Source organism: Amblyraja radiata, chromosome 8 (genome assembly GCF_010909765.2).
Source record: "Amblyraja radiata isolate CabotCenter1 chromosome 8, sAmbRad1.1.pri, whole genome shotgun sequence".
Classification (NCBI taxonomy): Eukaryota; Metazoa; Chordata; class Chondrichthyes; order Rajiformes; family Rajidae; genus Amblyraja; species Amblyraja radiata.
The window spans coordinates 45283213-45309772 of record NC_045963.1 but is presented as its reverse complement, the minus strand read 5'-3'; the positions used below and the strand labels follow the sequence as shown (position 1 = coordinate 45309772).

At 50.2% G+C, this 26560-nt stretch overlaps 1 protein-coding gene across 6 annotated transcripts in view; it reads right to left on the bottom strand.

The window, feature by feature from the left end:
* rrbp1 (ribosome binding protein 1) overlaps window positions 1-26560 on the bottom strand; it is an 89422-nt gene that overhangs the window by 10882 nt on the left and 51980 nt on the right. For 5 of the 6 annotated variants that reach the window (XM_033025751.1, XM_033025750.1, XM_033025753.1 and 2 more), the window contains exons 6-19: window positions 25433-25551; window positions 24658-24811; window positions 24060-24210; window positions 23601-23788; window positions 22208-22245; window positions 21341-21431; window positions 19271-19366; window positions 10175-10267; window positions 9104-9178; window positions 5647-5736; window positions 5176-5268; window positions 4124-4195; window positions 3263-3358; window positions 1230-1313 (exon numbers count right to left, since the gene is read on the bottom strand). In XM_033025751.1, the coding sequence (XP_032881642.1) occupies window positions 1230-1313; window positions 3263-3358; window positions 4124-4195; window positions 5176-5268; window positions 5647-5736; window positions 9104-9178; window positions 10175-10267; window positions 19271-19366; window positions 21341-21431; window positions 22208-22245; window positions 23601-23788; window positions 24060-24210; window positions 24658-24811; window positions 25433-25551 (1440 nt within the window). The remainder of the gene's footprint in view (window positions 1-1229; window positions 1314-3262; window positions 3359-4123; window positions 4196-5175; window positions 5269-5646; window positions 5737-9103; window positions 9179-10174; window positions 10268-19270; window positions 19367-21340; window positions 21432-22207; window positions 22246-23600; window positions 23789-24059; window positions 24211-24657; window positions 24812-25432; window positions 25552-26560) is intronic. The other variant, XM_033025754.1, reaches the window with a different exon arrangement.

The following is a 26560-nucleotide window of genomic DNA, read 5'->3' as shown; positions in this document are numbered from 1 at the left end:
GCCACTGTACGGGCAACACACACTGCACCACACCATCTGCCCAGACACTTGTAGCCATCAGACCTTGATTGATTGACCAATGATCACCCGTTCACACGAGTTCCATGTCATCCCACTTTCTCATCCACTCGCTACACTCGGGACAATTTACAGACGCCGATTAACCTACAAAAGCACACATTTTGGGATGTAGGAGGAAACAGGAACACCTGGAGGAAACCCACACAGTCACAGGGAGAACGCGCAAACTGCACACAGACTGCACCCGAGGTCAGGATTGAACTGGGCGCTGTGAGGCAGCGGCTCTACCCGCTGCACCACCATGCCTGCGATGGTCGGCTGGTGTGGTGCGGAGTATGATGTTCCTGCCTCAGGTGGTTCAGGCATCGGACCGCTCTGGGAAGCCCCAAACGTCAGGCCTGCCCTGTCCGGGTGGGATGTTGGCTACTCGGCAAGGTTGGTGCCCTGGCCACGACCAGTCTGCTACCAGCCTCACTGACACTTATCTGGGCTCCAGCTTACTACAGTAGATAGAACAGGCCCCTCCCCTTGACCCACGGAACAGGACGAGGGCCGAGGATGGATAAAGACAAATAAAAGATGCAGGAACAGAAGAAACTGTGAAAGGAGCACAAAACATAGAATTAAGAACAGTATGGGAACAGGCCAGCACAGGCACAATGTCCATGCTGAACATGATGTCAAGATCAACTATTTTCCTCTTCCTGCACATGGTGTATATCCCCCCATTTCCTGCATATCCATGTATCTATCCACAAACCTCTTAAATGCCACTTTCGTATCCGATTCCACCACCACCACTGGCAGTGGGTTCTAGGCACTCACCACTCTCTATAAAAGCCTGCCCCGCACATCTCTTTTATACTTTGCCCCTCTCACCTCAAAGCTGTGCCCTCTGGTCTTTGGCATTTCCACCCTGGGGAGGAAAAAGCTTCTGACTACCTACCCTATCTATGCCTCTTATTATTTTATACACTTCTATCAGGTCTCCCCTCAACCGACAACATTCCAGAGAAAACAATCCCAGTCTGTCCAATCCCAGTCTGTCCAATCCCTGTAGCTAAAACCCTGTGATGGAGGCATGATTGCGTGCAGCTCCTCTGCACCCTCTCCAGAGCCTGCACAGGCTTCCTGCAAGGGGCCAGGGTGGGAGGAGGTCCACCATAATGCTGCCTGGATTGGTGGAGGTGAAGGTGCATCATCCTCACCAATGAGAGCTCCTCGCTGTGTTTCTGGACATCCCGATTGGCTGCCTCCAGCTGGCTCTGTGACTCCATTAGGAGGTCGCTCAGCTGCCAATGAAGAGAGGAAACAAGTTAGCGACCACGCACAGAGCAACAAGCCAGTGCGCCAAGCGGCAGGGTTAAGGGAGGCCCTTCAGCCCATCAGGTCCCTGCCAACCAGCACGCACCAAACAAGTTGTATTCACCCCACACTCCCCTCAATTCCCCCCCCCCCTCCCCCCTACACACCATGGATGAGTTACAGCCACCAGGTACCCCAACACCAAGGGCCATCAGGGCTTCTGGGGTCATGGGGTGAGGTGTAAGAATGAGTCTTGGAGCTGGTCACACCAGCCCCACAATGCTTACAGTATGTCGCCTTCCATCATCTCCGCACTTGCTGTTTAAACCGGCTATTGATGCAGCTCTGTAAGATCTTTGGTTTGGCTGCACTTTTAGTATCGTGTACAGATGCGGTCACCCAATTTCAGCAAGGATGTGGAGGCTTTGGAAAAGCCTATCTATGGCCCACATGATCCTATACATCTCTCTCAGATCACTCCACAACCTCCCACACTCCAAGGAATGCAGTCCTAGCCTGCCCAACCTCTCCCTACAGCTCGGGGCCTCGAGTCCTGGCGACACCCTCGTAAAATCACCTCTGCACTCTTTCCAGTTTAATAGCATTGTCGGGGAACGGGAGATAGGGTGTGGGATGAAAAACGAGAGAGGTTGAGTATAGGAGGAGGTCAACAGGATTGGATCAACAGGCAGGCAAGCCACTGCTCCTGAGCCCTGGTGGCACCGCATCCCAGTCACAGTTCCCACCTGCTCCTTCCTGCAGATCAGCCGTTGATTGATTGAAAGATCTCCCCCACAACCTCCGGTGTCCCAGAGAAAACAATCCAAGTCTGTCCAACCTCTCCCTGTGGCTAATACTCTCTATCCTGGCAGCATTCTGCTAAACCTCCTCTGCACCCTCTCCAAAGTCTCCACTAACCTTCCTGTAATGCGGCGACCACAACTGTATACACATTACTCCAAATGCAGCCTAACTAAAGTCCTATAGACCTGCAACATGACTTCCTGACTCTTAGACTCAATGCCCCCACTGATGAAGGCAAGCATATCGTATGCCTTTTCGATCACTCCATCTGTTTATGTTGCCATTTTCATGGAGTTATGGACATGGACCCTTTCTAAAGCCTCCACATCCTGCCCGTCATGGGGTGACCAGAAATACACGTAACACTCCAGGGACCAATGACGTGTATCGCTACAGAGCAACGTCTTTACTTGCTGCAGGTTAACAGGCCATTGATGCATGAACGCGCAGATAAATATATAATAATCAATAATATAATAAATTACTGCGCAATAAGTTGGGAGGTCATGTTGCAGTTGTATAAGGCAATGGCAAGGCGGCATTTCGAGTATTGTGTTCAGTTTTGGTCAGCCCATTATAGGAAAGATGTTGTCAAGCTGGAAAGGGTGCAGAGAAGATTTACAAGGATGTTGCCAGGACATGAGGTCCTGAGCTATAGGGAGAGGTTGAGCAGGCTAGGACTCTATTCCTTGAAGCGCAGGAGGATGAAGGGTGATCTTATAAAGATGTGTAAAATCAAGAGAGGAATAGATCAGGTAGATGCACAGTCTCTGGTCCAGAGTAGGGGAATCAAGAACCAGAGAACATAGGTTCACAGTGAGGGGGGAAAAGATATAATAGGAACCTGAGGGGTGACTTTTTTTTATGCACAAAGGATGGAGGGTGTATGGAACAAGTGGTCGGAGGAGATAATTGAGGCAGGTACTATTGTAACATTCAAGAAACATTTAGACAAGTACATGGATAGCAGAGGTTTAGAGGGATTAGAGCTAAACACAGGCAAGTTGGGACGAAGGGCCTGTCCCCACGCTGTGAGACTCTATGACTAATATGAGGTAACTGGAATGTGATGCTGCAAGAATGGAACTCATGGAGGCGGGAGAAGGGAAGAGTGGGTCGCGGCCATACCTACCTCCTTCACCTCCACCGAGTAGGTCTGACACTGAGTGTGAACCGTCTCTATCTGCTGCTTCAGTTGACCCTCCAGCACAATGACCAAATCCTTCAGCTGCAGGAGAGAAGGGAGAGTTACCTGTCGATCATACACTTCACTCAGAGATACTGTGTCTGTTAAACCCCTTGCGAGAGTGCTGAGTATGACCACGTTTGGGACAGAGAGGCTAGAGATCCATGGAAATCCAGGATTAAATGGTGGAATAGACTTGATGGGCCAAATGGCCTAATTCGCTCCTATAATTTACCTAGACCCGGGTCCAGGGCCGACCAGGATCTAGAGCCGGGGACCCAGGCCAGACCGATGTTGGCTGCTAGTGCTGATCTTCCAACCTACCTCATTGTAGACATTGGGACTTTTCCCCTGTAACTTTTTCTCACAGCGAGTGGTGAGTCTGTGGAATTCTCTGCCTCAGAGGGCGGTGGAGGCAGGTTCTCTGGATGCTTTCAAGAGAGAGCTAGATAGGGCTCTTAAAACTAGCGGAGTCAGGGGATATGGGGAGAAGGCAGGAACGGGGTACTGATTGGGGATGATCAGCCATGATCATAATGAATGGTGGTGCTGGCTTGAATGGCCAAATGGCCTACTCCTGTACCTATTGTCTATTGTCTATAACTGTACCGCTGTAACTATATTCTGCACTCTGATATTTTTCTCTTCGTTTTACCTGTGGTACGTTTGTTTGGCCACTATACGTGACTGTACTCATGTGTGGCGTGATTGGATTTGATTGGTTACCATGTCCCTACAACGCAGTACAGGTGACAATAATAAACACTGATACCCCACCTGAACCCCTGGAGCTAAGTGGAGACCTACCTGCTCGCTGGTTTGGGAATCTAGCTTCAGCTTCTCCACTGTGGCCTCTGACGTTTTAACCTGTGATTGTGCCTGTGAAATAAACACATAAAATATTCCTTACGATGTCCTGGGCCTCGTTCACCACTCCGGTAACACACACCTCAGTACAGCAGGGCATAGAAGGAATCACACCGGGCTGCTCACACCACAAGCAGTTTAAATTACATCAAACTACCTCACGGTGCGAGAGAAATTGATTCATGGAGCAGCACTGGGAGAACAGTACAGAACAAGAAAAGACACAAAGTGCTGGAGTAACTCAGCAGCTCAGGCAGCATCCCTGGAGAATACCAATAGGTGACGTTTCTGGTCGGGACTCTTCTTCAGACTGTCTGATTCAGACGGCACAGGAACCGGCCCTTCGGCCCACCGTGTCTGTACTTAATATGATGTTAATCAAACTGATTCCACTGCCTGCACATCCCATTATTCGCTGCCCGTTTATGAGCCGATCTACATGCCTCTCAACTGCTGTAGTGTGTGCCTCCACCACCTCCCCTGTATCCACCTCTCACTTGCCAGGCTTTGTCTCATCTCCACCACTCTTCCAGCGTTCTCCCCCTACTCCATCAGTCTGAAGAAGGCCCCCGACCTGAAATGTCCTGTCCATTCCTTCACAGATGCTGTCTGACCTGTTGAGTTCCTCCAGCTCTTTGTGTTCTATGCCGGAGGAAGTAGTTGAGGATTGTACAATAACAACATTTAAAAGGCCTTTGGACAGGTACGTGGATAGGAAAGGGAGGGATTGTGGACTGGTGGGACTAGCGGTGATAGGGCACCTTGGTCAGTATGGATGTGGAGGGCTAAAGGGCCTGTTTTCTTGCTGCTGGACTCTATCCAGTGGGTAGGAGACAAGACAAGGAGATAGAGAGAGTCAGAGGTAATGATTAAAAGAAAGACTGCAGCCCAATAGGAAGGGTCCAGAGGCTGAATGAGAGAGACTGTCCCGGCCCCTCCAGCTGGCAGGGTGCAGAGCGGGGCACGACCTTACCCAGTCTCCACGCACTCACCTGCTGGACCTGTGCTTCCAACTCTGCTATCTTTGCTTTCCACACAAGCTCCTCCTCCTCCACGCTTTTCTGCAGGTTCCTCAGCATTCCCTCCTGTGAAGACAAACAGAGGAGAGCGAGGGAGTGAGAGGATGGCACGGTGCCGCAGCTAGTAGAGCTGCTTCCTCAACAGCGCCAGAGATCCCGGGTTCGATTCAGACCTCGGGCGCTGTCTGTCTGGAGTTTGCACGTCCTCCCTGTGAGTGCTCCGGTTTCGTCCGGGTGCTCCAGTTTCGCCCCACATCCCAAAGACGTGTAGGTTTGTAGCTTAATTGTCCCCCTGTAAGTTCCCCCCAGTGTGTGGAAGATGGATGAGAAAGTGGGATAACATAGAACTAGTGTGAATGGGTGATTGACTAAGTGAAGGAGCAGCCCTGGGCGTGCGGGCAACCCCACAGGGGATCGGGGGGGAGGAGAGCTGAGCACACTCACCGTCTCGGCCAGAACCGTCCTGTACTGCTCACAGTCTGCTTGTAAAGTGCTTTGGGCTTCTTCTGCTTCTCTTAATTTCAGTACTGCACCCTAAAAAAGTGCAGTAAGGAATGCAAATGAATGGATGCAAACATTTCCAATGGTAAAAGTGTCATGGGTTCGTACTGCACAGGATCAGGAGTATAGGGCGGGTTCCAGGTTCTGTCAACCACCAAACCTTCAGGCGAGGTCCTCTGGTTCTTGATTCCCCAACTCTGTGCATTCACCCTCTCTATTCCCCTCATGATTTTGTGACCTCTATAAAATCACCCCTCATCTCCCTGCGCTGCAAGGAATGAAGTCCTAGCCTGCCTAACATTTCCCTACAGCTCAGTCCCTCGAGTCCTGGCTGCATCCTCATAAATCTTCTCTGCACTCTTTCCAGCTTAATGACCTCCTTTGCAGAGCAGGGTGACCAAAATTGAACACAATGCTCTATACGTGGCCTCACCAAGGTCATACTGCTCAGAAAGGGGCGAGGAGCTGGGCAGAGGCACCCAGGTCTGATCCTGACCTCGAGTGCTGACTTTGTGAAGTTTGCACATTCTCGTTGTGACATAGAAACATAGAAATTAGGTGCAGGAGTAGGCCATTCGGCCCTTCGAGCCTGCACCGCCATTCAATATGATCATGGCTGATCATCCAACTCAGTATCCCGTACCTGCCTTCTCTCCATACCCTCTGATCCCCTTAGCCACAAGGGCCACATCTAACTCCCTCTTAAATATAGCCAATGAACTGGCCTCGACTACCCCCTCGTGGGTTTCCTCGTGGGTGACCTCGTGGGTTTCCTCAGGGTGTTTTGGTTTCCTCCCACATCCCAAAGATGTATGAGTCTGTAGGTTAATTGTCCTCTGTTAATTGCCCCTAGTGTGTAGGGAGTGGATGAAAAATTGGCATCACATAGAACTAGTGTGAATGGGTGACCGATGGCCGGCGTGGACCCGATGGGCCAAAGGGCTTGTTTCCATGCAGTATCTGTCAATATAATCAAATCAAATTTGGATACGCAGGGAATGGAGGGATATGGGCAGGCACAGGAGATTAGTTTAAGATGGCATCCTGTTTGGCACAGACATTGTGGGCCTCTTTCTGTACTGTACTATTCTATGTTTTAGAACGAGACAGAGGTGGGAACGGGATGAAGAATTAAAGTGACAGGTGATAGGAAGTACAGTGTAGAGTTTAGACTCATTATTTAAGGAAGAATACAAGGCACTGTCGAACTTCGAGCCGAACAACACAAGAACAGGCCCTTCAGCCCACAATGAATGTGCCAAACATGATGCCAAAACCACCTCCCAGATTCAGGGACTGTTTCTTCCCAGGTGTTATCAGACTATTGAACCATCCTACCATGAACTAGAAAGTAGTCCTCGGGTGCTATCTATCTCATTGGTGACATAGAAACATAGAAACATAGAAATTAGGTGCAGGAGTAGGCCATTCGGCCCTTCGAGCCTGCACCGCCATTCAATATGATCATGGCTGATCATCCAACTCAGTATCCCGTACCTGCCTTCTCTCCATACCCTCTGATCCCTTTAGCCACAAGGGCCACATCTAACTCCCTCTTAAATATAGCCAATGAACTGGCCTCAACTACCCTCTGTGGCAGAGAGTTCCAGAGATTCACCACTCTCTGTGTGAAAAAAGTTTTTCTCATCTCGGTTTTAAAGGATTTCCCCCTTATCCTTAAGCTGTGAGCCCTTGTCCTGGACTTCCCCAACATCGGGAGCAATCTTCCTGCATCTAGCCTGTCCAACCCCTTAAGAATTTTGTAAGTTTCTATAAGATCCCCTCTCAATCTCCTAAATTCTAGAGAGTATAAACCAAGTCTATCCAATCTTTCTTCATAAGACAGTCCTGACATCCCAGGAATCAGTCTGGTGAACCTTCTCTGCACTCCCTAATGTCCTTAGGCAATAATGTCCTTCCTCAGATTTGGAGACCAAAACTGTACGCAATACTCCAGGTGTGGTCTCACCAAGACCCTTTACAACTGCAGTAGAACCTCCCTGCTCCTATACTCAAATCCTTTTGCTATGAAAGCTAACATACCATTCGCTTTCTTCACTGCCTGCTGCACCTGCATGCCTACTTTCAATGACTGGTGTACCATGACACCCAGGTCTCGCTGCATCTCCCCTTTTCCTAATCGGCCACCATTTAGATAATAGTCTGCTTTCCTGTTTTTGCCACCAAAATGGATAACCTCACATTTATCCACATTATACTGCATCTGCCAAACATTTGCCCACTCACCCAGCCTATCCAAGTCACCTTGCAGTCTCCTAGCATCCTCCTCACAGCTAACACTGCCCCCCAGCTTAGTGTCATCCGCAAACTTGGAGATATTGCCTTCAATTCCCTCATCCAGATCATTAATATATATTGTAAATAGCTGGGGTCCCAGTACTAAGCCTTGCGGTACCCCACTAGTCACTGCCTGCCATTGTGAAAAGGACCTGTTTACTCCTACTCTTTGCTTCCTGTTTGCCAGCCAGTTCTCTATCCACATCAATAATGAACCCCCAATGCCGTGTGCTTTGTTTGTATACTAATCTCTTATGTGGGACCTTGTCGAAAGCCTTCTGGAAGTCCAGATACACCACATCCACTGGTTCTCCCCTATCCACGCTACTAGTTACATCCTCGAAAAATTCTATAAGATTCGTCAGACATGATTTACCTTTCGTAAATCCATGCTGACTTTGTCCAATGATTTCACCACTTTCCAAATGTGCTGCTATCCCATCTTTAATAACTGACTCTAGCAGTTTCCCCACTACCGATGTTAGACTAACTGGTCTGTAATTCCCCGTTTTCTCTCTCCCTCCCTTCTTAAAAAGTGGGGTTACGTTTGCTACCCGCCAATCCTCAGGAACTGCTCCAGAATCTAAAGAGTTTTGAAAGATTATTACTAATGCATCCACTATTTCTGGAGCTACTTCCTTAAGTACTCTGGGATGCAGCCTATCTGGCCCTGTGGATTTATCGGCCTTTAATCCATTCAATTTACCCAACACCATTTCCCGACTAACCTGGATTTCACTCAATTCCTCCAACTCCTTTGACCCGCGGTCCCCTGCTATTTTCGGCAGATTATTTATGTCTTCCTTAGTGACCCTTGGATTATCTTTGATCGGACTTTATCTTTCACTAAACATTATTCACTTTATCCAGGATCTGTACATTGTGGACGGCTCGATTGTAATCATGTAGTCTTTCCGCTGACTGGATAGCATGCAACAAAAAAGCTTTTCACTGTACCTCAGTACACATGACAATAAACTTAACTAAACTAAAAGCCAGAGTTTGTTGATGATCAGCAGACGGGAAAATACTGAAATGTTAGCGCATGCAGGAAGCCACATTAGCCACGTGGAAACGTTCATAGTTTGTGCGGTGTACTTACAGAGGGATCTGTGCACCTTTGGTTCAGAGACTCCATAGCCTTCTGCCTGAACTCCTGCAGCCACTCACTGTGGGGCTAAAAGCCAGAGTACAATCACTACTAAACAATGCAGAGTCACAGACACAGACAGCTTAAAGACGACCCTTCAGCTCATTGTGACCCTTCCAGACCAACCACATTCTTCACAAATAGGAAAAGGTAGTCCACTTTTGGGAAAAAAGGGGAATGCGGACAGTATTTTAGGAATGCGGGGACTGCCTGCAATCTTTTTACCAGGCTAGAAAAATCAAAGATCAGAGGGCATAGCCTTAAGGTGATAGGGACAAAGTTTAAATGAGATGTGCAAGGTAAGGTTTCATTTTACACAAAGGATGGTGGGTGTCTGGAACACATTGCTAGGGGTGGTGGTGGAGGCAGATGCGATAGTGCCATTTAAGTAGCTTTTGGATAGGCACGTGGGTATGCAGGGAATGGAGGGATATGGATTATATGCAAGCAGATAAGAGATCGTTTTGACATCTTGTTCAGCACCGACATAAAAACGGGAGAGTCTAGGACCAGAGGGCACTGCCTCGGAATAAGACATACCTTTAGAATGGAGATGAGAAGGAATTTCTTTAGCCAGAGGGTGGTGAATCTGTCGAATTCATTGCCGCAGATGGCAGTAGAAGCCAAGTTGTTGGGTACTTTTAAAGCGGTTCTTGATTACTAAGGGTGTCTAAGGTTACAGGGCGAAAATTGGGTTGAGAGGGAAAATGGGGTTGAGAGGGAAAATAGATCATCCGTGAATGAATGGCTTTGCAGACACAATGGGCCAATAGACAATAGGTGCAGGAGTAGGCCATTCGGCCCTTCGAGCCAGCACCGCCATTTAATGTGATCATGGCTGATCATCCCCAATCAGTACCCCGTTCTGATTGGGGATGATCAGCCATGATCACATTAATAGGCCAAATAGTTTAATTCAGCTCTATATCTTATGACATTGTGCTGTACGCTGTGCTCAGCCTTCAGGATGTGAGGTAGATTCACTCTGCTCTCCTGCCTCTGCTATGCTGGCGTGTTGCCTACCTGTGGTGAGGACACGGACAACTCTGGGAAGAGCTCCAGCAGCACCTCTATGGTTTGCGTGTGGGACTCCTGCAACTGCTGGTCTGTCTGCTCCTGCAGGAAACAAACAAAAGGTTGAATGAGACGGCGGGCAAGGCGAGGGGTCCACACAGCCGGCAGAGAACGACACCACCGGAATCAGGGCCTGTTCAACCACCCGAGGCCCCTGACAGGGCGGCATGCCCTCCGGATATACTTCCGGGTCACTGCTCGTGCGGTCGACCGGTCGGTGCAGAGAGTAGCTTTGAATGTTTGTCTCTTCGTTACGTTACGTTACGTGTGTTTGTGAGAGTGTTTTGTTTCGTTTTAAGTACATCGGGTATGGATTGACGGTCAACTGCTGCCGTATAGTCCAGTACTTTCGTGGTGTGTTTGTGCGTGCGCTGCCACTACCTCACACACACACACACACACCGGACCAACGAGCTAACGTTAATTAGCCAGCTAGCTTTTTGCGTTCACTGCTCCAAAGTATGGACTTCACATGGACACTATGGACTCTTATGTTTCTATTGTTCGTCTTGGATTATCTGCCCACTGCATCATGTGGATATACTCTTCCGGACAACCAACGGATTACTTACTGCAGGGACTTTTTACTTCAACTGCAATTTCACTCTCACCAAGCCCCTGCCATAGACAAGTTGCCGGAGGAGCTACAATGTAAACTCCCAACCGACCGGACAGGCACCCTGCACAACAATAGAAAGAAGGTAACGAGACGGGGGAGGAAGAAGAAGGGTGGAATTAAAGCAAGACTTAGGCGAGGAGAAAGTAAGCACCGTGCACTTCCCTCAGTGATCCTTGCTAATGTGCGCTCATTGCGTAACAAGACTGATTCAAGTTCAAGTTCAAGTTCAAGTTAGTTTATTGTCATGTGTCCCTGTATAGGACAATGAAATTCTTGCTTTGCTTAAGCACACAGAAAATAGTAGGCATTTACTACAAAACAGATAAATGTGTCCATATACCATGATATAAATATATACACACATGAATAAATAAACTGATAGTGCAAATAACAGAAAGTGGTTGGTAATAATCAGAGTTTTGTCCGAGCCAGGTTTAATAGCCTGATGGCTGAGGGGAAGTAACTATTCCTGAACCTGGTTGTTGCAGTCTTCAGGCTCCTGTACCTTCTACCTGAAGGTAGCAGGGAGATGAGTGTGTGGCCCGGATGGTGTGGGTCTTTCATGATACTGCCAGCCTTTTTGAGGCAGCGACTGCGATAGATCCCCTCGATGGAAGGAAGGTCAGAGCCGATGATGGACTGGGCAGTGTTTACTACTTTTTGTAGTCTTTTCCTTTCCAGGGCGCTCAAATTGCCGAACCAAGCCACGATGCAACCGGTCAGCATGCTCTCGACTGTGCACCTGTAGAAATTAGAGAGAGTCTTCCTTGACAATCCGACTCTCCGTAATCTTCTCAGGAAGTAGAGGCGCTGATGTGCTTTTTTGATGATTGCATTAGTGTTCTCGGACCAGGAAAGATCTTCAGAGATGTGCACGCCCAGGAATTTGAAGCTCTTGACCCTTTCAACCATCGACCCGTTGATATAAATGGGGCTGTGGGTCCCCCTCCTACTCCTTCCAAAGTCCACAATCAGTTCCTTGGTTTTGCTGGTGTTGAGGGCCAGGTTATTGCGCTGGCACCATATGGACAGTTGCTCGATCTCTCTTCTGTACTCTGACTCATCCCCATCAGTGATACGCCCCACAATAGTGGTGTCGTCAGCGAACTTGATGATGGAGTTCGCACTGTGGTTCGCTACGCAGTCATGGGTATAGAGTGAGTACAGCAGGGGGCTGAGCACGCAGCCTTGAGGTGCTCCCGTGCTGATTGTTATTGAGGCTGACACATTTCCACCAATACGAACAGACTGTGGTCTGTGGACGAGGAAGTCGAGGATCCAGTTGCAGAGGGATGCGCAGAGACCCAGTTCTGCGAGTTTGGTAACCAGTTTGGAGGGGATGATTGTGTTAAATGCCGAGCTGTAATCAATGAATAACAGCCTGACATATGAGTTTTTGTTGTCCAAGTGGTCCAGTGCGGAGTGGAGGGCCAGCGAGATCGCATCCACCGTTGATCTGTTGTGGCGGTACGCGAACTGCAGTGGGTCCAGGTTTTTGTCGATGTAGGAGTTGATTTGCTCCATGATCAACCTCTCAAAGCACTTCATCACCACCGCCGTTAGTGCCACTGGTCGATAGTCATTGAGGCATGTCACCTTACTCTTCTTGGGCACCGGTATAATTGATGCCCTTTTAAAGCAGGTGGGGACCTCAGACCTCAGAAGTGAGAGATTGAAAATGTCCGTAAAAACTCCCGCCAGTTGGTCCGCACAGGTTTTTAGAACACGGCCGGGTATACCATCAGGACCAGGTGCTTTTCGGGGGTTCACCCCTCTGAAGGATCTCCTGACATCGGCCTCTGTGACTGAGACTGAAATGCCATCGCAGCGAATGGGGGATCGGGAAGGCACATCAGTATTCTCCCTGTCAAAGCGTGCGTAAAATGCATTGAGCTCGTCAGGGAGTGATGTTACACCGGCATTCGAGCTGCCTCCTGGTTTTGCCTTGTAGGAGGTGATTGCATTCAGACCCTGCCACAGCTGCCGAACATCTGTCTCGTCCTCCAGAACTGATGAACTGCAAGCTAACGTTTTTCACATGTATGAATACCGGACTGCTTCCATTCTTGCTTTCACTGAAACATGGCTGACTGGGAGTGACAACAGTGACAGCATGCACATAGATGGCTTCGGGTCACCTGTAAGGTTAGACCGTGATACTGAACTGACTGGCAAGCACCATGGCGGTGGTGTCTGCCTCTACATCAATCCACGCTGGTGCAAAACAGTTGTTGTCAGAGAAGAACTGTGCAACCCTGACATTGAACTCTAGGCTATCTCCCTGCGTCCCTTCTACCTTCCCAGGGAATTCCCACAACTGTTTTTCATTCTGGTTTATATCCACCCCAGAGCAAATGCATCCACTGCTACGGAACATATAAGAAATATGCTCGACAGACTCGAACTGATATCTCCGGACGCCCCCAAATTCATCATGGGTGACTTCAATCACTGTTCAATTGACAAGTCATTTAAAGGATTCTACCAGTATGTCAACTGCACCACCCGTCTAGGGAAAACACTGGACAAATGCTATGGGTCAGTCCCAGATGCCTACAGAGCCGTCTCCCTCCCTCCCCTAGGCTCTGCTGACCACAGCAGCATACTGCTCGCTCCTGCCTACACACCTGTGGTAAAGAGAACAGAGAAAGTCATCAAGGACATCAAACAGTGGACACCCGACAGTATTGACAGGCTTCAAGGGTGTTTTGAAACCACAGACTGGAATACCCTCACATCCTCCTCCACCAACATCAGTGAGCAAGCGGATACAGTCTCAGCATACATCACTTTCTGTGTAGACAATATTATCCCCTCCAAGAAGGTCACAATCTTCCCTAACAATAAACCCTGGGTGACTAAAGATCTAAAAAACATATTGAATAAGAAAAAGAGAACATTTTTTACCGGTTCTGAAGCTGAGAAGAAGGAGGTAAACAGAGAGGTCAAGCGGGCCATAACAATTGCCAAGCTGAAATACAAGAACAAAGTGGAGCAGACCTTTGGAAAAGGGAACCTCCGTGCAGCTTGGCAGGGCCTCAAGAACATGGCAGCAGTGAACTCTGTCTCTACCAGTCGCAAGCCCATTCAGGTAGCAGGAAGCAGCTTCACTTCACTCCCGAATGATCTCAACTCCTTCTACACCAGATTTGAAAAGGACAATAGCACCCAGCTAGAATCAATCGTCTCCACACTCAGACCTGATGACTCCGGCCTCAACATCAACACATCAGAGGTGGTGAGAGCCCTCAAAAGGACTAAAAAGAACACAGCTCCAGGGCCAGACAACATCTGTGGGCGGACCCTATGGCACTGTGCTGAGCAGCTGGGAGGTGTGTTCCAGCATCTGTTCCAGGGCTCTTTGACCAGCAGCACAGTCCCCGCGATGTGGAAAAACTCAACAGTGATTCCCATCCCAAAGAAGGGCACCACCAAGGTCCTGAATGACCTTAGACCGGTGGCTCTCACCTCCCTGATCATGAAGGCCATGGAGAGGATCATCAAGGAGCACATCACCAAGGCAACTGGCTCGATGATGGATCCATTGCAGTTTGCTTACCAGACTGGCAGGGGTGTCGATGACGCAAAAATATTCACCTTAAACACCATCCATAAGCATCTGGAAATCCCCAAGGCCACAGCCAGACTTCTGTTTGCAGACTTCTCATCAGCATTCAACACCATGCAGCCACATATTTTGGCTGAGAAGCTCATCACCCGCTTCCACCTCAACCACCAACTCACTCTGTGGATTATAGACTTCCTCACCAACAGATCACAGAGGGTGTTGGTGAACCACACCTTGTCCGACACCCTCTTCACCTTCACTGGCTCTCCACACTTCTCTTCATTCTCTACACTGATGACTGCAGATCCACCCAGCCAAACTGCCACTTTGTAAAATTTGCTGATAACACAGCCCTCCTGTCTCTGCTTCCCAGCCATACACAACATCACAGCTCAGCCCTGCAGGACTTTATAGTATGGTGTGAAAAGTCTTGTCTTGAGCTAAATATAAGCAAAACCAAGGACATGATTGCGACCTTTTCCCCCCAACAGAGACAAATGGCTGAGGCAGCCACCACTATCATCCAGCAGGAGCCAGTGGAGATAGTGGAGGTACACAAATACCTGGGAACAGCCTTCGACAACCTGCTAAGATTTTCCTCTAACACAGAGGAAATCCTTAAAAAGTGCCATCAGAGACAGTACCTACTCAGGAAGCTGAAGTCATTTGGGATTAACAAAGACATTCTCACCACATTCTACTACGCATTCATTGAAAATGTAATAACCTTCTCTTTCACTAGCTGGTTCCACTCCATCACCCTGCAAAACAGAAACCGCCTGTTGAATGTGTTCAAGGTCTGCTCAAAAATCATTGAGCAGCCCGTCCGAACTCTCACTGCCCTATGCGACCAACAGTCTGTAAAGTTAACACGCAGGATTCTTCAGGACCCCTCTCACATCCTGTTTCCTGAGTTTGAGTGGCTCCCCTCAGGACGCAGACTCCGCTGTCCGGGTTGCCGGACACAGAGGAGGAAGGCAACCTTCATCCCCAGGGCTGTCCAGCTTCTTAATGCTGATCAATGACTCATGAACATATGAAATGAAATAACCTTCTATATGCACTTTTTAATTGAAGCACTTTAAAAACTATTACTATGTGTTGAATGTTGATGTGCGGTGTGTGTTGTGTGTGTGCAGTGTGTCTGTGAAATGCGTGTGTTGGTTGATTGTGCAGTATGCGTGCTGCTTATGTTTGTTGATTGCGTCCCTTTTTAAAAAGCTACTGTAATGCGCCCTTTTAAATTGCCCCTCGGGGACGAATAAAGTGCTTTGAGTTGAATTGAATTGAATTGAATTGAATTGAATTGTCATCCGGGCAAGAGCTCAGCAAGCTGAGGAGGTGATGGTGAGTGGCCTCCTTTCCCCATTACTGGGAAACCAGGATTTCCAAGTCATCAGTCCGGAATGAAGTTAATTACTGAATTACCTTCCCAATAGCAATTCTTTCATTTGTTCAGTTCAGAGAGACAGCATGGAAACAGGCCTTTCGGCCCACCGTCCACACTGACCATCGATCACCCGTTCACACTAGTTCTATGTTATCCCACTTTCTCATCCACTCCCTACACACTAGGGGCAATTTACAGAGGACAATTAACCTACAAAGCCAAGGAGGACATCCATCATAATCATTCTGAAGAAGAGTCCCAATCCGAAACGTCACCTATCCATATTCTTCAGATATGCCTGACCCGCTGAGTTACTCCAGCACTTTGTATTCTTGGCCGGAGGAGGTAGTTGAGGCAGGTGTCTTTTAAACAAAAATGTACAAACTCGCACGTCTTTGGGAGGAAACTGGAGGACCCGGAGGAAACTCACGCGGTCACAGGGAGAACGTGCAAACTTCACACAGACAACATCAGAGGACAGGATCGAACCCGGGTCTCTGGCGCTGTGAGGCAGCGGCTCTATCCACTGCGCCGCACCATGAGTGTTCATTTTTGAGATCCGGCATTACCGCCATTTGTCAGGAAAGGATGCAGTGACAGTCCTGGTGACTGTGCTCCCTCCCATTGTGGGGGGACTACAGCTCTGAAACCCAGCTACAAATAGACAATAGACAATAGGTGCAGGAGTAGGCCATTTGGCCCTTCAAGCCAGCACCGCCATTCAATGTGATCATGGCTGATCATCCCCAATCAGTACCCCGTTCCTGCCTTCTTCCCACATCCCCTGACTCCGCTATTTTTAAGAGCCCTATCTAGCTCTCTCTTGAAAGTATCCAGAGAACCTGCCTCCTCCGCCCTCTGAGGCAGAGAATTCCACAGACTCACCACTCTCTGTGAGAATGAGGACTGGTGGTACATTTCCAAAACAAGATGGGGTGGGAGCCTGCAGGGAACCAATCCCTGGTGTGGTGACCGCAGCTGTGGGAGGCCATGTCGGAACAGTAGGTGTGGAATGGCCATAGTCATAGCAGCAGAATCAGGCCATTCGGCCCATTGAAACTGCTCCACCATTCGATCGTGGCTGATTGAGTTTCCTCTCTCAAGCCCATTCTACTGCCTTCTCCCCATAACCTTTGACAAAACTGGGATTGGCAGTGCCAATGACAGATGACGCACACACTGCTGCCACTGTGGGAGTGGGGGGTGGGGTGTTAATCAAGCGGGCTCTTCAGTATGGTTAAATATTATTATTGATTATTACATATTATCTATGTGTTATTGCGTTTACAGGCCTGTAAAGTTACAGCAAGTAAGAATTTCATTGTTTCGTTGTGGGTGCAGATGACAATTAAATTCTCTCTACCTCTCGACTTCCAACTGCCCCAATTTACACAAAGGATGGTGGGTGCATGGAACGAGCTGCCAGAGGAGATAGTTGAGGCAGGTACTATAACAACATTTAAAACACACTTGGATAGGAAAGGTTTAAGAAGGATATGGGCTAAATGTATGCAGGTTAGCCCGGTGTAGATGGGGCATCTTGGTCAGCAAGGACAAGCTGCGGTGAAAATCCTGTTTCATGCTGCGTGACTGTATGATTCTATCAGATTCATAACAATGACAGGATGGATGGAGCAATGATGACTCCTGGTCACTTGGTGTGTTCAGCTTTCCCGAGGAGTGTGGTGAGAAGTGGATGTCCAGCAGAAGGACAGAGTAGGAAGAAAGCAAACCATGCAATCCAAACTAACACTGTGAAAAATACTCAGCAAGTTGGCACGGGCATAATGCCAGGTTAAACTAATCTCCTTTGACTGCGCGTGATCCATAACCCTCCATTCCCTGAAAATCCATGTGCCTATCTAAAAGTCTCTTGGACGCCACTATCATATCTACCTTCACCACCACCCCCAGCAGCGCGTTCCAGGCACCCACCATACCCTGCAAAAAAAAAACTTGCCCTGCCCATCTCTTTTAAACTTTGCCCCTCTCACCTTAAAGCAATGCCCTCGAGTCTTTGACATTTCCATCCGGGGAAAAGGTTCTGACTGTCTGTCCTATCTGTGCTTCCCATCATTTTATATGCTTCCATCAGGTCTCCATTCAATTTCTGCCGTTCCAGAGAAAACAAGCCAAATGTGTCCACCCTCTCCCTGTAGCTAATACCCTCTAATCCAGGCAGCATTCTCCTAAATCTCCCCTGCACCCTCTCCAAAGCCTCTACACACTTCCTGTAATGGAGTGACCAGAACTGCAAGCAGTACTTCAAATGCAGCCTCATCAGTCTCATAGATCTACATCTTGACTCCCTGACTCAGTGCCCTGACCAATGAAGGCAAGCATACCTTACACCCCCTTTACCACTTTACCCCACTGTGGACATTGGACTTTGTCTCAGTAACTCGCACGCTACAATGCTGAGAACTATATTGTGCATCCTGTACCTACCTGTTCACTCTACTTATTGTACTTGAGTTTGGCTTGTTTGTATTCATGTATAGTATTATCTGATTTGTTTTGATAGCATGCAAAAAAAAGTCTTCACTATACCTCGGTACACGTAACAATAGTAAACTGAACCCAAACTCTACCCACTTGCAATGCCTCTTTCAGGGAGTTATGGACTTGGAACCCAAGATCCCCCAGTACATCAGTGCTGTTAAAAGTCCTGCCATTCATGGTATACCTTCCCCTTACATTTAACCTCCAAAGTGCAGCATCTCACACTTGCTTGGATTTCTTTGAAAGTAGCCTCTGGGAGATCGAGTGCCGGTTCCAATCCCCTCTGTGTCTCCCTCCTTGCATCGTGCATGAAAGAGCAACAGCCAATGATTGGGAATGTCCGCATCTGTTCTCCAATGATATGGGCAGTGATCAGTCTGAGGATGGACCCTTCTGGACTGGTCCACCTTTGCCAGGGTGCCTCAGTGGGAACACATTGGTTTAGTTTCGTTGAGTTTATTGTCACGTGTACTATGCACAATGAAAAGCTTTTTTTGTTGCGTATTATCCAGTCAACGGAAAAACTATACATGATTACAAATCAAGCTGTCCACGGTGTACAGATACAGGATAAAGGGAATAATGTTTGGTGCAAGATAAAGTCCAGTAAAGTTCGATAAAGGTAGTCCTAGAGCCTCCAATTACATAGTTGGGAGGTCAGAACTGCTCTCTAGTTGGTGATAGGATGGTTCAGTTGCCAGGTAACAGCTGGGAAGAAACTGTCCCTGAATCTGCAGACGTGCGTTTTCACACTTCTGTACCTCTTGCCCGATGGGAAAGGGGAGAAGAGGGAGAGACCGGGGTGAGACTCATCCTTGATGATGCTGGTGGCCTTGCCGAGGCAGCGTGAAGTGTAGACGGAAGGGAGGTTGGTTTGCGTGATGACTTGGGTGGAAAGCCCCATGGGCTCCTCTAAACAAAATACAAGCCCCGACCACCATTATCCCCCCCAAGTCCGCACCGTACCATCTTCATTTGCTTAGCAGCATCCAGTTTCTCCCTGTATAATTTTTCCATTGATGCCAAAGCCTCCATGGCCTTCCAGTTTTTCTCACGGAGCTCCTATTTGGAAACAATTTTGAATAACACACCGTGCAAGCTTCCCCACTTCAATGCCAACCCTGATTTGTTCAGCCTCTCGGGATGTCGATAAAAACTCTATCGAACATCTACAAGTGTACAGTAGAGAGCTCACTGACTGGTAGCATCATGGCCTGGTTCGGCAACTCGAACGCCCAGGAACAAAGGATATTACAGAGAGTGGTGGACACTGCCCGGGCCATCACGGGTACTGACCTCCCCACCGTCTAAAGGATCTACGGAAGGTGCCAATATCTTCAAAGATCCACACCACCCTGGCCATGCAAACATCTCGCTGCTACCATGGGGAAGAAGGTGCAGGAGCCTGAAAACCGTGACCTCCAGGTTCAAGAACAGCGTCTTCCCAACAATCATCAGGCTCTAATACTAACCTCACCAGCTACGATCTTCTATAGACCGTGTCTTTGGTTGCATTACGTTCTTTGACTTTGGGCTATTACCAGGTATTGCTGATTATTAACTTTTGTATTACCAATTATTATTGTATATATATGTGTTATTGAGTTTGTAGAGCCAGTAGAGCTGCAGCAAGTAAGCATTTTGTTGTTCTGTCACTGGTACATGTACACCAGGGCGGGTGAGAGAATGGGAATGGGGTTCATAACTTGATACTGGATCTACCTATCATTGCCGTCTTGCTCACAGCTTTGCTGCCTCCACAGTTCAAAGACTTTCATCTTCCAACAAACCGCCAGACAGATTGACCTTTCATAGTCATACAATACCGAAATAGGCCCTTTGGCCCAACTTGTCCATGCCGACCAAGATGCCCCATCTACACGTCCCACCTACCCTCGTTTGGTCCAAATCCCTCTAAACCTTTCCTATCTATGTTCCTGTCCAAGTGTCTTTTAAAAGTTGTTGTAGTACCTCCTCTGGCAGATCGTTCCATATACCCACCACACCTACTTGTGACTGAATCTGCTCAAACTCCACAGTGGTAGAATTGCTGCCTTACAGCACCAGATACCCAGGTTCAATCCTGACCTCAGGTGCGGTCCGTGTGATGTTTGCAAATTCTCCCCGTGACTGCGCGGATTTCTTCTGGCTGCTCCAGTTTCCACATCCTAAAGATGTGTGGATTTGCAGATGAATTTGCCTCTATAAATTGCCCTTAGTGTGATGGGAGTGGATGAGAAAGTGGAATAAACTAGCGTGAAGGGGTCAGTGTGGACTCGGTGGGCTGAAGAGCCTGTGTTCATGTTGTACTGTATCTCTAAACTCAACTTTCAAGTCAGCTGAGGAAACCCAGCTCTGTGGCAACTTTGTTGACCACATCGCAGTTGCCATTTACTTCCATTCTGGGGAGCAGCTAACTCCATTGTCTCCTAATAATGGTCTCAATAACAATAATGCCCTTGGTTGGCCACATCCCTTGAAACCTTTTCCATCCAAATACCTGTCCAAATGTCTTTTACAGTTAAAAGCATTCAACAATTAATTTCTTTAGTTTAGTTAGAGACATATTGTGGAAACAGGCACTTCGGCCCATCGATTCAACACCGATCAGTGATCACCCTTACATTAATTCTTTCCTGTAAACTAGGTACAATTTACTAAAGCTGATCAACCTACAAACCTGCACATCTTTGGGATGTGGGAAGAAAGCAGAGGACCTGGAGAAAATCCACGTGGTCACAGGAAGAATGTGCAAACTCTATCACCTGAGGTCAGAATCGAACACGGGTCTCTGGTGCTGTGAGGCAGCAGCTCTACCACTGCCCCTGTGTCCCGCCCCAACCAGTTCAATCTATGCCTCTCGTAGTTTTATAACCCCTGCTGCGATTTCCGTGAGGCTGGATCTCTGTGCTGAGAGGGCAAGGCCAGGCAGGGATGGGATGGGACAGGGTGCGTGCTCTCCTGCCTTGTCACTGGATCCTGCAAGTAGACTCTTCCACAGACGCACAACCAGAACGCGGGCCGAAACACACTCACGTTGTTCTTCTTCTTTTGGTGTTCAACGGTTTCTTTGAGCTGCAGCATCTCCTGTTCCAGGATGGAAATTTGGGCATTTTTATCCTTAAGCCTGAAGACAGAAGGACGAGGTTTAGACCAAGAGTAATCACAGCAAAAGAAAGCACTAAGTGCTGGAGTAACTCAGCGGGTTCGGCAGCATCTGTGGAGAACATGGATAGGTGAGGGTTTGGGTCTGGACCCTTCTTCAGACGTCTCCAGAGATGCTGCCTGATCCACTGTTACTCCAGCACTTTGCGACTTTTTTGTAAACGAGCATTTGCAATTCTCTGTTTCGAGTAATCAAAGCAGATAACCATATTCTCTCTCACATACACACAGAGGGTGGTGGACACTGCCCAGTCCATCACAGATACTGACCTCTCCATCATCGAAGGGATCTACAGGAGCCGCTGCCTGAAAAAGGCAGCCAACATCATCATAGACGCACATCACCCAGGCAAAGCCTCATCTCGCTGCTACCATCGGGAAGAAGGTACAGGAGCCTGAAAACCATGATCTCTAGGCTCAAGAACAGCTTCTTCCCAGCAACTATCAGGCTCTTGAACACTGCACAACACTAACCTCAGCAACTATGACCTTCTGCGAACTGTGTCTTTGGTTGCACTACGGACTTCGGTTTTGCACCATTATGGTTACCTAGTTTTTCAGATTATTTATTTATGGTATTATTGATTATCAATGTTAATGCATGTGTTATTGCGTTTCTGGGCCTGCAACACTGCAGCAAGTTAGAGTTTCATTGCTGTACATACCAGTACATATGACAATGAAACAGTCTTCACTCCCAACTCCCCCTCAGCCCAGTATGCCTCAAACAGTCCGTACCTGTTCTCCAGCTGTTCAACTTCCACTTGTTTGGTGGCCTGGAATGTTGAAAAAAAAGTAAAGCAGGTTTAACGGTCAGTAATTCTCCAGAACCGTTCCCCCAGTAATCCCCATTTCAAGCAGTCGGTGGCCCAAGTGTTCCACTGTAAGTCATTTCAGTACAGAAGAGGTTTACCAGCACACTGCCTCGATTAGAGGGAATTCGCTACTGGGAGAGAATGGAGAGACTTGGATTGTTTGGAAGGTGATACACAAAGGAGCCTGACCTCCAGGGTCAAGAACAGCTTCTTCCCAGTAACCACCAGGTTCTAGAACACCACCCAACATTAACCTCAGTAACTGTGATCTACTATGGACTGTGTCTTTGGTTGCACTGTAGATTTTAGTTTTCAACTGTTATGGTCATGATATTGACTATCACTGATTATTAATTAATTTTGTTTTCAATTATTATATATTTATTGCATTAATGAGCCTGTATGGCTGCAGTTAGTAAGAATATTGGTAAGTTGCCAGTACCTATAACAATTAAATATTATTTTAAATAAAATTAAGTATCTTACCCTGAGGCCCTCTCCCTACCACATAAGCAGGCTCTCCATCAACTCCCTGGTTCTTTGGAAGGGCAACCCAATATCGTTCAGAAAATACAACAGCAAACCTAGTGGAACGGTGACCAGCTGGTAGAGCCACTGTCTCACATCGCCAGAGACTCTGTTCGATGCTGATCTCGGCTGCTGTCTCTGTGGAGTTTGCACGTGTTCCCTGTGACCGCGTGGATTTCCACCGGGTGCTCAACTTTTCTCCCATATTCTAAAGGCGTGCGGGTTTGTAGGTTAATTGGCCCTCTGTAAATTGCCCCTAGTGTGTAGGGAGTGGATGAGAATGTGGGATAACATAGAATTAGTGTGAACGGGTGGTCAGTGTGGACTTGGTGGGCCAAAGGGCCGGTTTCCAGGCTGATTCTCGAAACTATAATGCTCACACAGTGCTGGTAGAAAACCCCAAGAATGGGTTGGGGAGAAATATAGAGGCAGTTTGAGTAATATTAGAGGGGTGGTTGCTGGATGTTGAATCGATTTTCATTTTATAGTTTTACAGAAACAGGTCCTTTGGCCTGCCAAATTCACCGACGATTGATTCACATCCACTCCCTGCACACTAGGGGCGATTTAGAGGTCAATTAACCTACTAATCCATACGTCTTTGGGATGTGGGAGGAAACCGGAACACCAGGAGGAATCCCACGCGATCACAGGAAGAACGTGCAAACTCCACACAGAGAGCACCCGAGGCCAGCATCGAAGCAGAGTCTCGAGGTAGTGGCTCTACCAGCTGCACCACTGTGCCAACTAAGCTAAATGTAACAGAATGCGACGTGTTGCTCCCTGACCTGCAGGACCTGGTCTCTCTCCGTCTCCTTGCTCTGGCTGGCCTCGAGCAGGGCGTCGATTGAGCGTATCCTCTCCTCCATCCGCCCTTTCTCCACACTGACCTCCGACAGCCGACTGCCCAGCCCCTCCACCTCCTCCGCTTTGCTCTTCAGCTCGGCCTCAGATGCCGTTAGTTTAGCCTGAAGATCTGTGGCCACGCAGAGCAACACAGGGGAAACAGAGGGTTACCAATCTTGTTTTAGTTTCGTTTATTATTGTTGCATGTACCGATGTCCAATGATAAACGTATTTGTTGCATGCTGTCTAGTCAGCGGAAACCTATACATGTTGATAATCGTGCCATCCACAGTGTACAGATAAAGGGAATAATGTATATAGGATGAAGTATGGGCCGGATGGTCTGATTCTGCTGCCGCGACTGGCGATGCCGCTGGTAGTCCTCACTCGCACGGACTCACCGGCGCAGGTGCTGACAGCTGAGCGCTGCTCCTCCCTCGCTCTCTCCGTGTCTGTCAGCAGGCCGGCATAGCTGCCCTGGGAACGTCGCAGCTCCTCGCTCACCTCGTCCAGGCGTCGTTGCAGCGTGCTCTCCGTCTCCTGCTGGCTCCCCTGCCAAGGCCAACAACAACAACACAGTGATCCAGGGCTGGGACAGCGAGAGACGCACCAGGCAAGGCCATTCCACCCTTCTACTCTGTGATCTCCCCCCCCCCTCCCCTCCACCCAACCACTCCTACCTGTATCAGGGTCGTAGGTCACTGTTGCTTGGAGATGGGGGGAAGGGGTCGAAGGTCGCTGGACGTAGTGTGAAGGGTGGATGGAGTCAAAGTTTGTTGTCGCTGGGTAAAAGGTGGAGTTCGGGGGTGGTCAAAGGACGCTGGGTGTTGGGAGAGGGCTGGATGTTGGGGGGTGGAAGGTCGCCTGGTGAAGGGGGTGTGGAAGTGGTAGAGGGTTGTCCCTCTCCCGCTCCCATTTTCCTCCCCCACCCCCTTGTTCCCCTTCTGGCCCCCTCACTTTCCCCGCCCCCTCCCTCCCCGCCCCTCCCCACACCCTCACCTGTTGCTGAGCCAGCTCCTGCTGGTAGGTGCTGACCCGGGCCTCCAGCGCCTCCCTCAGCTGCCCGTCCTGCCGCACGGTCTCGTTCTGCTGGCCCAGCTCCTTGCTCAGCCGGGAACAATCTTGCTGCAGCTTGGCCAGCTCTGCATTCTGCCTGGGGCCGGGGAGAGGTGGGGGGTCAGTCAGCGGAGAGATCACCACACGACCCACCCTGATGTCAGCTGCTTGCCAGTCTGGTTGCGGCTCGACAGTGGGCCGAGTAACCCCTGTAACCCTGCCCCAGCACTCTGCCCTCTGGCCAGACCCCCGCCTGGACCCCTCACCCAGTCACACCTACCCTCCGACCATCACTCATCCTCCTCCGGCCCAACCCACCCCTCCCTCTTCGCCTCACCCATCCCAGGCCCACCCCACCCATCTCCTTTCCCACCCATCCACCCACTTCACATTCCCCACCCCTGCCCTCACTCTCCTTTCTCTGCCCCTCCACCCACCTGCCCCCCACCCTCCCACATCCTGCTCCACACCATCCCACCTTCCCTCATGAGGCCTGACCTCCGCCCCTTCCCCTTCCCCCAGCCTATCTGCCCCTCTCCTGACCTGCTCCCAGCCACTTCTACCCCCCACCCCTCTGCCTGGTTGAGGGTGAGCATGAGGATAATCTGCTGCAGCCCCCAATCTCGAGTCTCCACACGTCTGCCCGCCCCCCCCCCCCCCTCCCTCTGTTACACTTCCCCCACCCTCCCCCGTGTCGGAGTCGGCCTGCCCCCCTCACTTGCTCTCGCTCTGGCTGGTGGCTTGGTTGAGGGCGTCCCTCAAGATTGAGTTCTCCTGCTGTAGCCGTGCGATCTGTGCCGTTGGCCCGTTGTCCAGCTGCTCCTGTAGGGCCCGCACCTGGGTCAGGGGAACAGGGTCAGGAGGGACGGGGTCTGGGGGACGGGGGGTGGGGGGTGGGGGACACAGGGGGTGGGGGGGACGGGGGTGGGGGGGACAGGGGCGGGGGTGACAGGTGGTGGGGGGACAGGGGGTGGGGGGGTAAGGAGGAAGGGGGTGGGGAGGCAGGGGGTGGGGAAGCAGGGGGTGGGGGACAGGGGGTGGAAAAGCAGGGGGTGGGGGGTGGGGGGACATGGAGTGGGGAGGCAGGGGGTGGGGGGGTAGGGAGGCAGTGGTTGGGAGGCAGTGGGTGGGGAGGCAGGGGGTGGGGAGGCAGGGGGTGGGGAGTAGGGAGGCAGGGGGTGGGGAGGCAGTGGGTGGGGAGGCAGGGGATGGGGAGGCAGTGGGTGGGGAGGCAGTGGGTGGGGAGTAGGGAGGCAGGGGGTGGGGAGGCAGTGGGTGGGGAGGCAGTGGGTGGGGAGGCAGTGGGTGGGGAGGCAGGGGGTGGGGAGGCAGGGGGTGGGGAGGCAGTGGGTGGGGAGGCAGGGGGTGGGGAGGCAGTGGGTGGGGAGGCAGTGGGTGGGGAGGCAGTGGGTGGGGAGGCAGGGGGTGGGGAGGCAGGGGGTGGGGAGGCAGGGGGTGGGGAGGCAGGGGGTGGGGAGGTAGTGGGTGGGGAGGCAGGGGGTGGGGAGGCAGGGGGTGGGGAGGCAGGGGGTGGGGAGTAGGGAGGCAGGGGATGGGGAGGCAGGGGGTGGGGAGTAGGGAGGCAGGGGGTGGGGAGGTAGTGGGTGGGGAGGCAGTGGGTGGGGAGGCAGGGGGTGGGGAGTAGGGAGGCAGGGGTTGGGAGGCAGGGGGTGGGGAGTAGGGAGGCAGGGGGTGGGGAGGTAGTGGTGGGGAGGCAGGGGGGGGGGAGGCAGGGGGTGGGGAGCCAGGGGGTGGGGAGGCAGGGGGTGGGAGGCAGGGGGTGGGGAGGCAGGGGTGGGGAGGCAGGGGGTGGGGAGCCAGTGGTGGGGGAGGCAGGGGGTGGGGA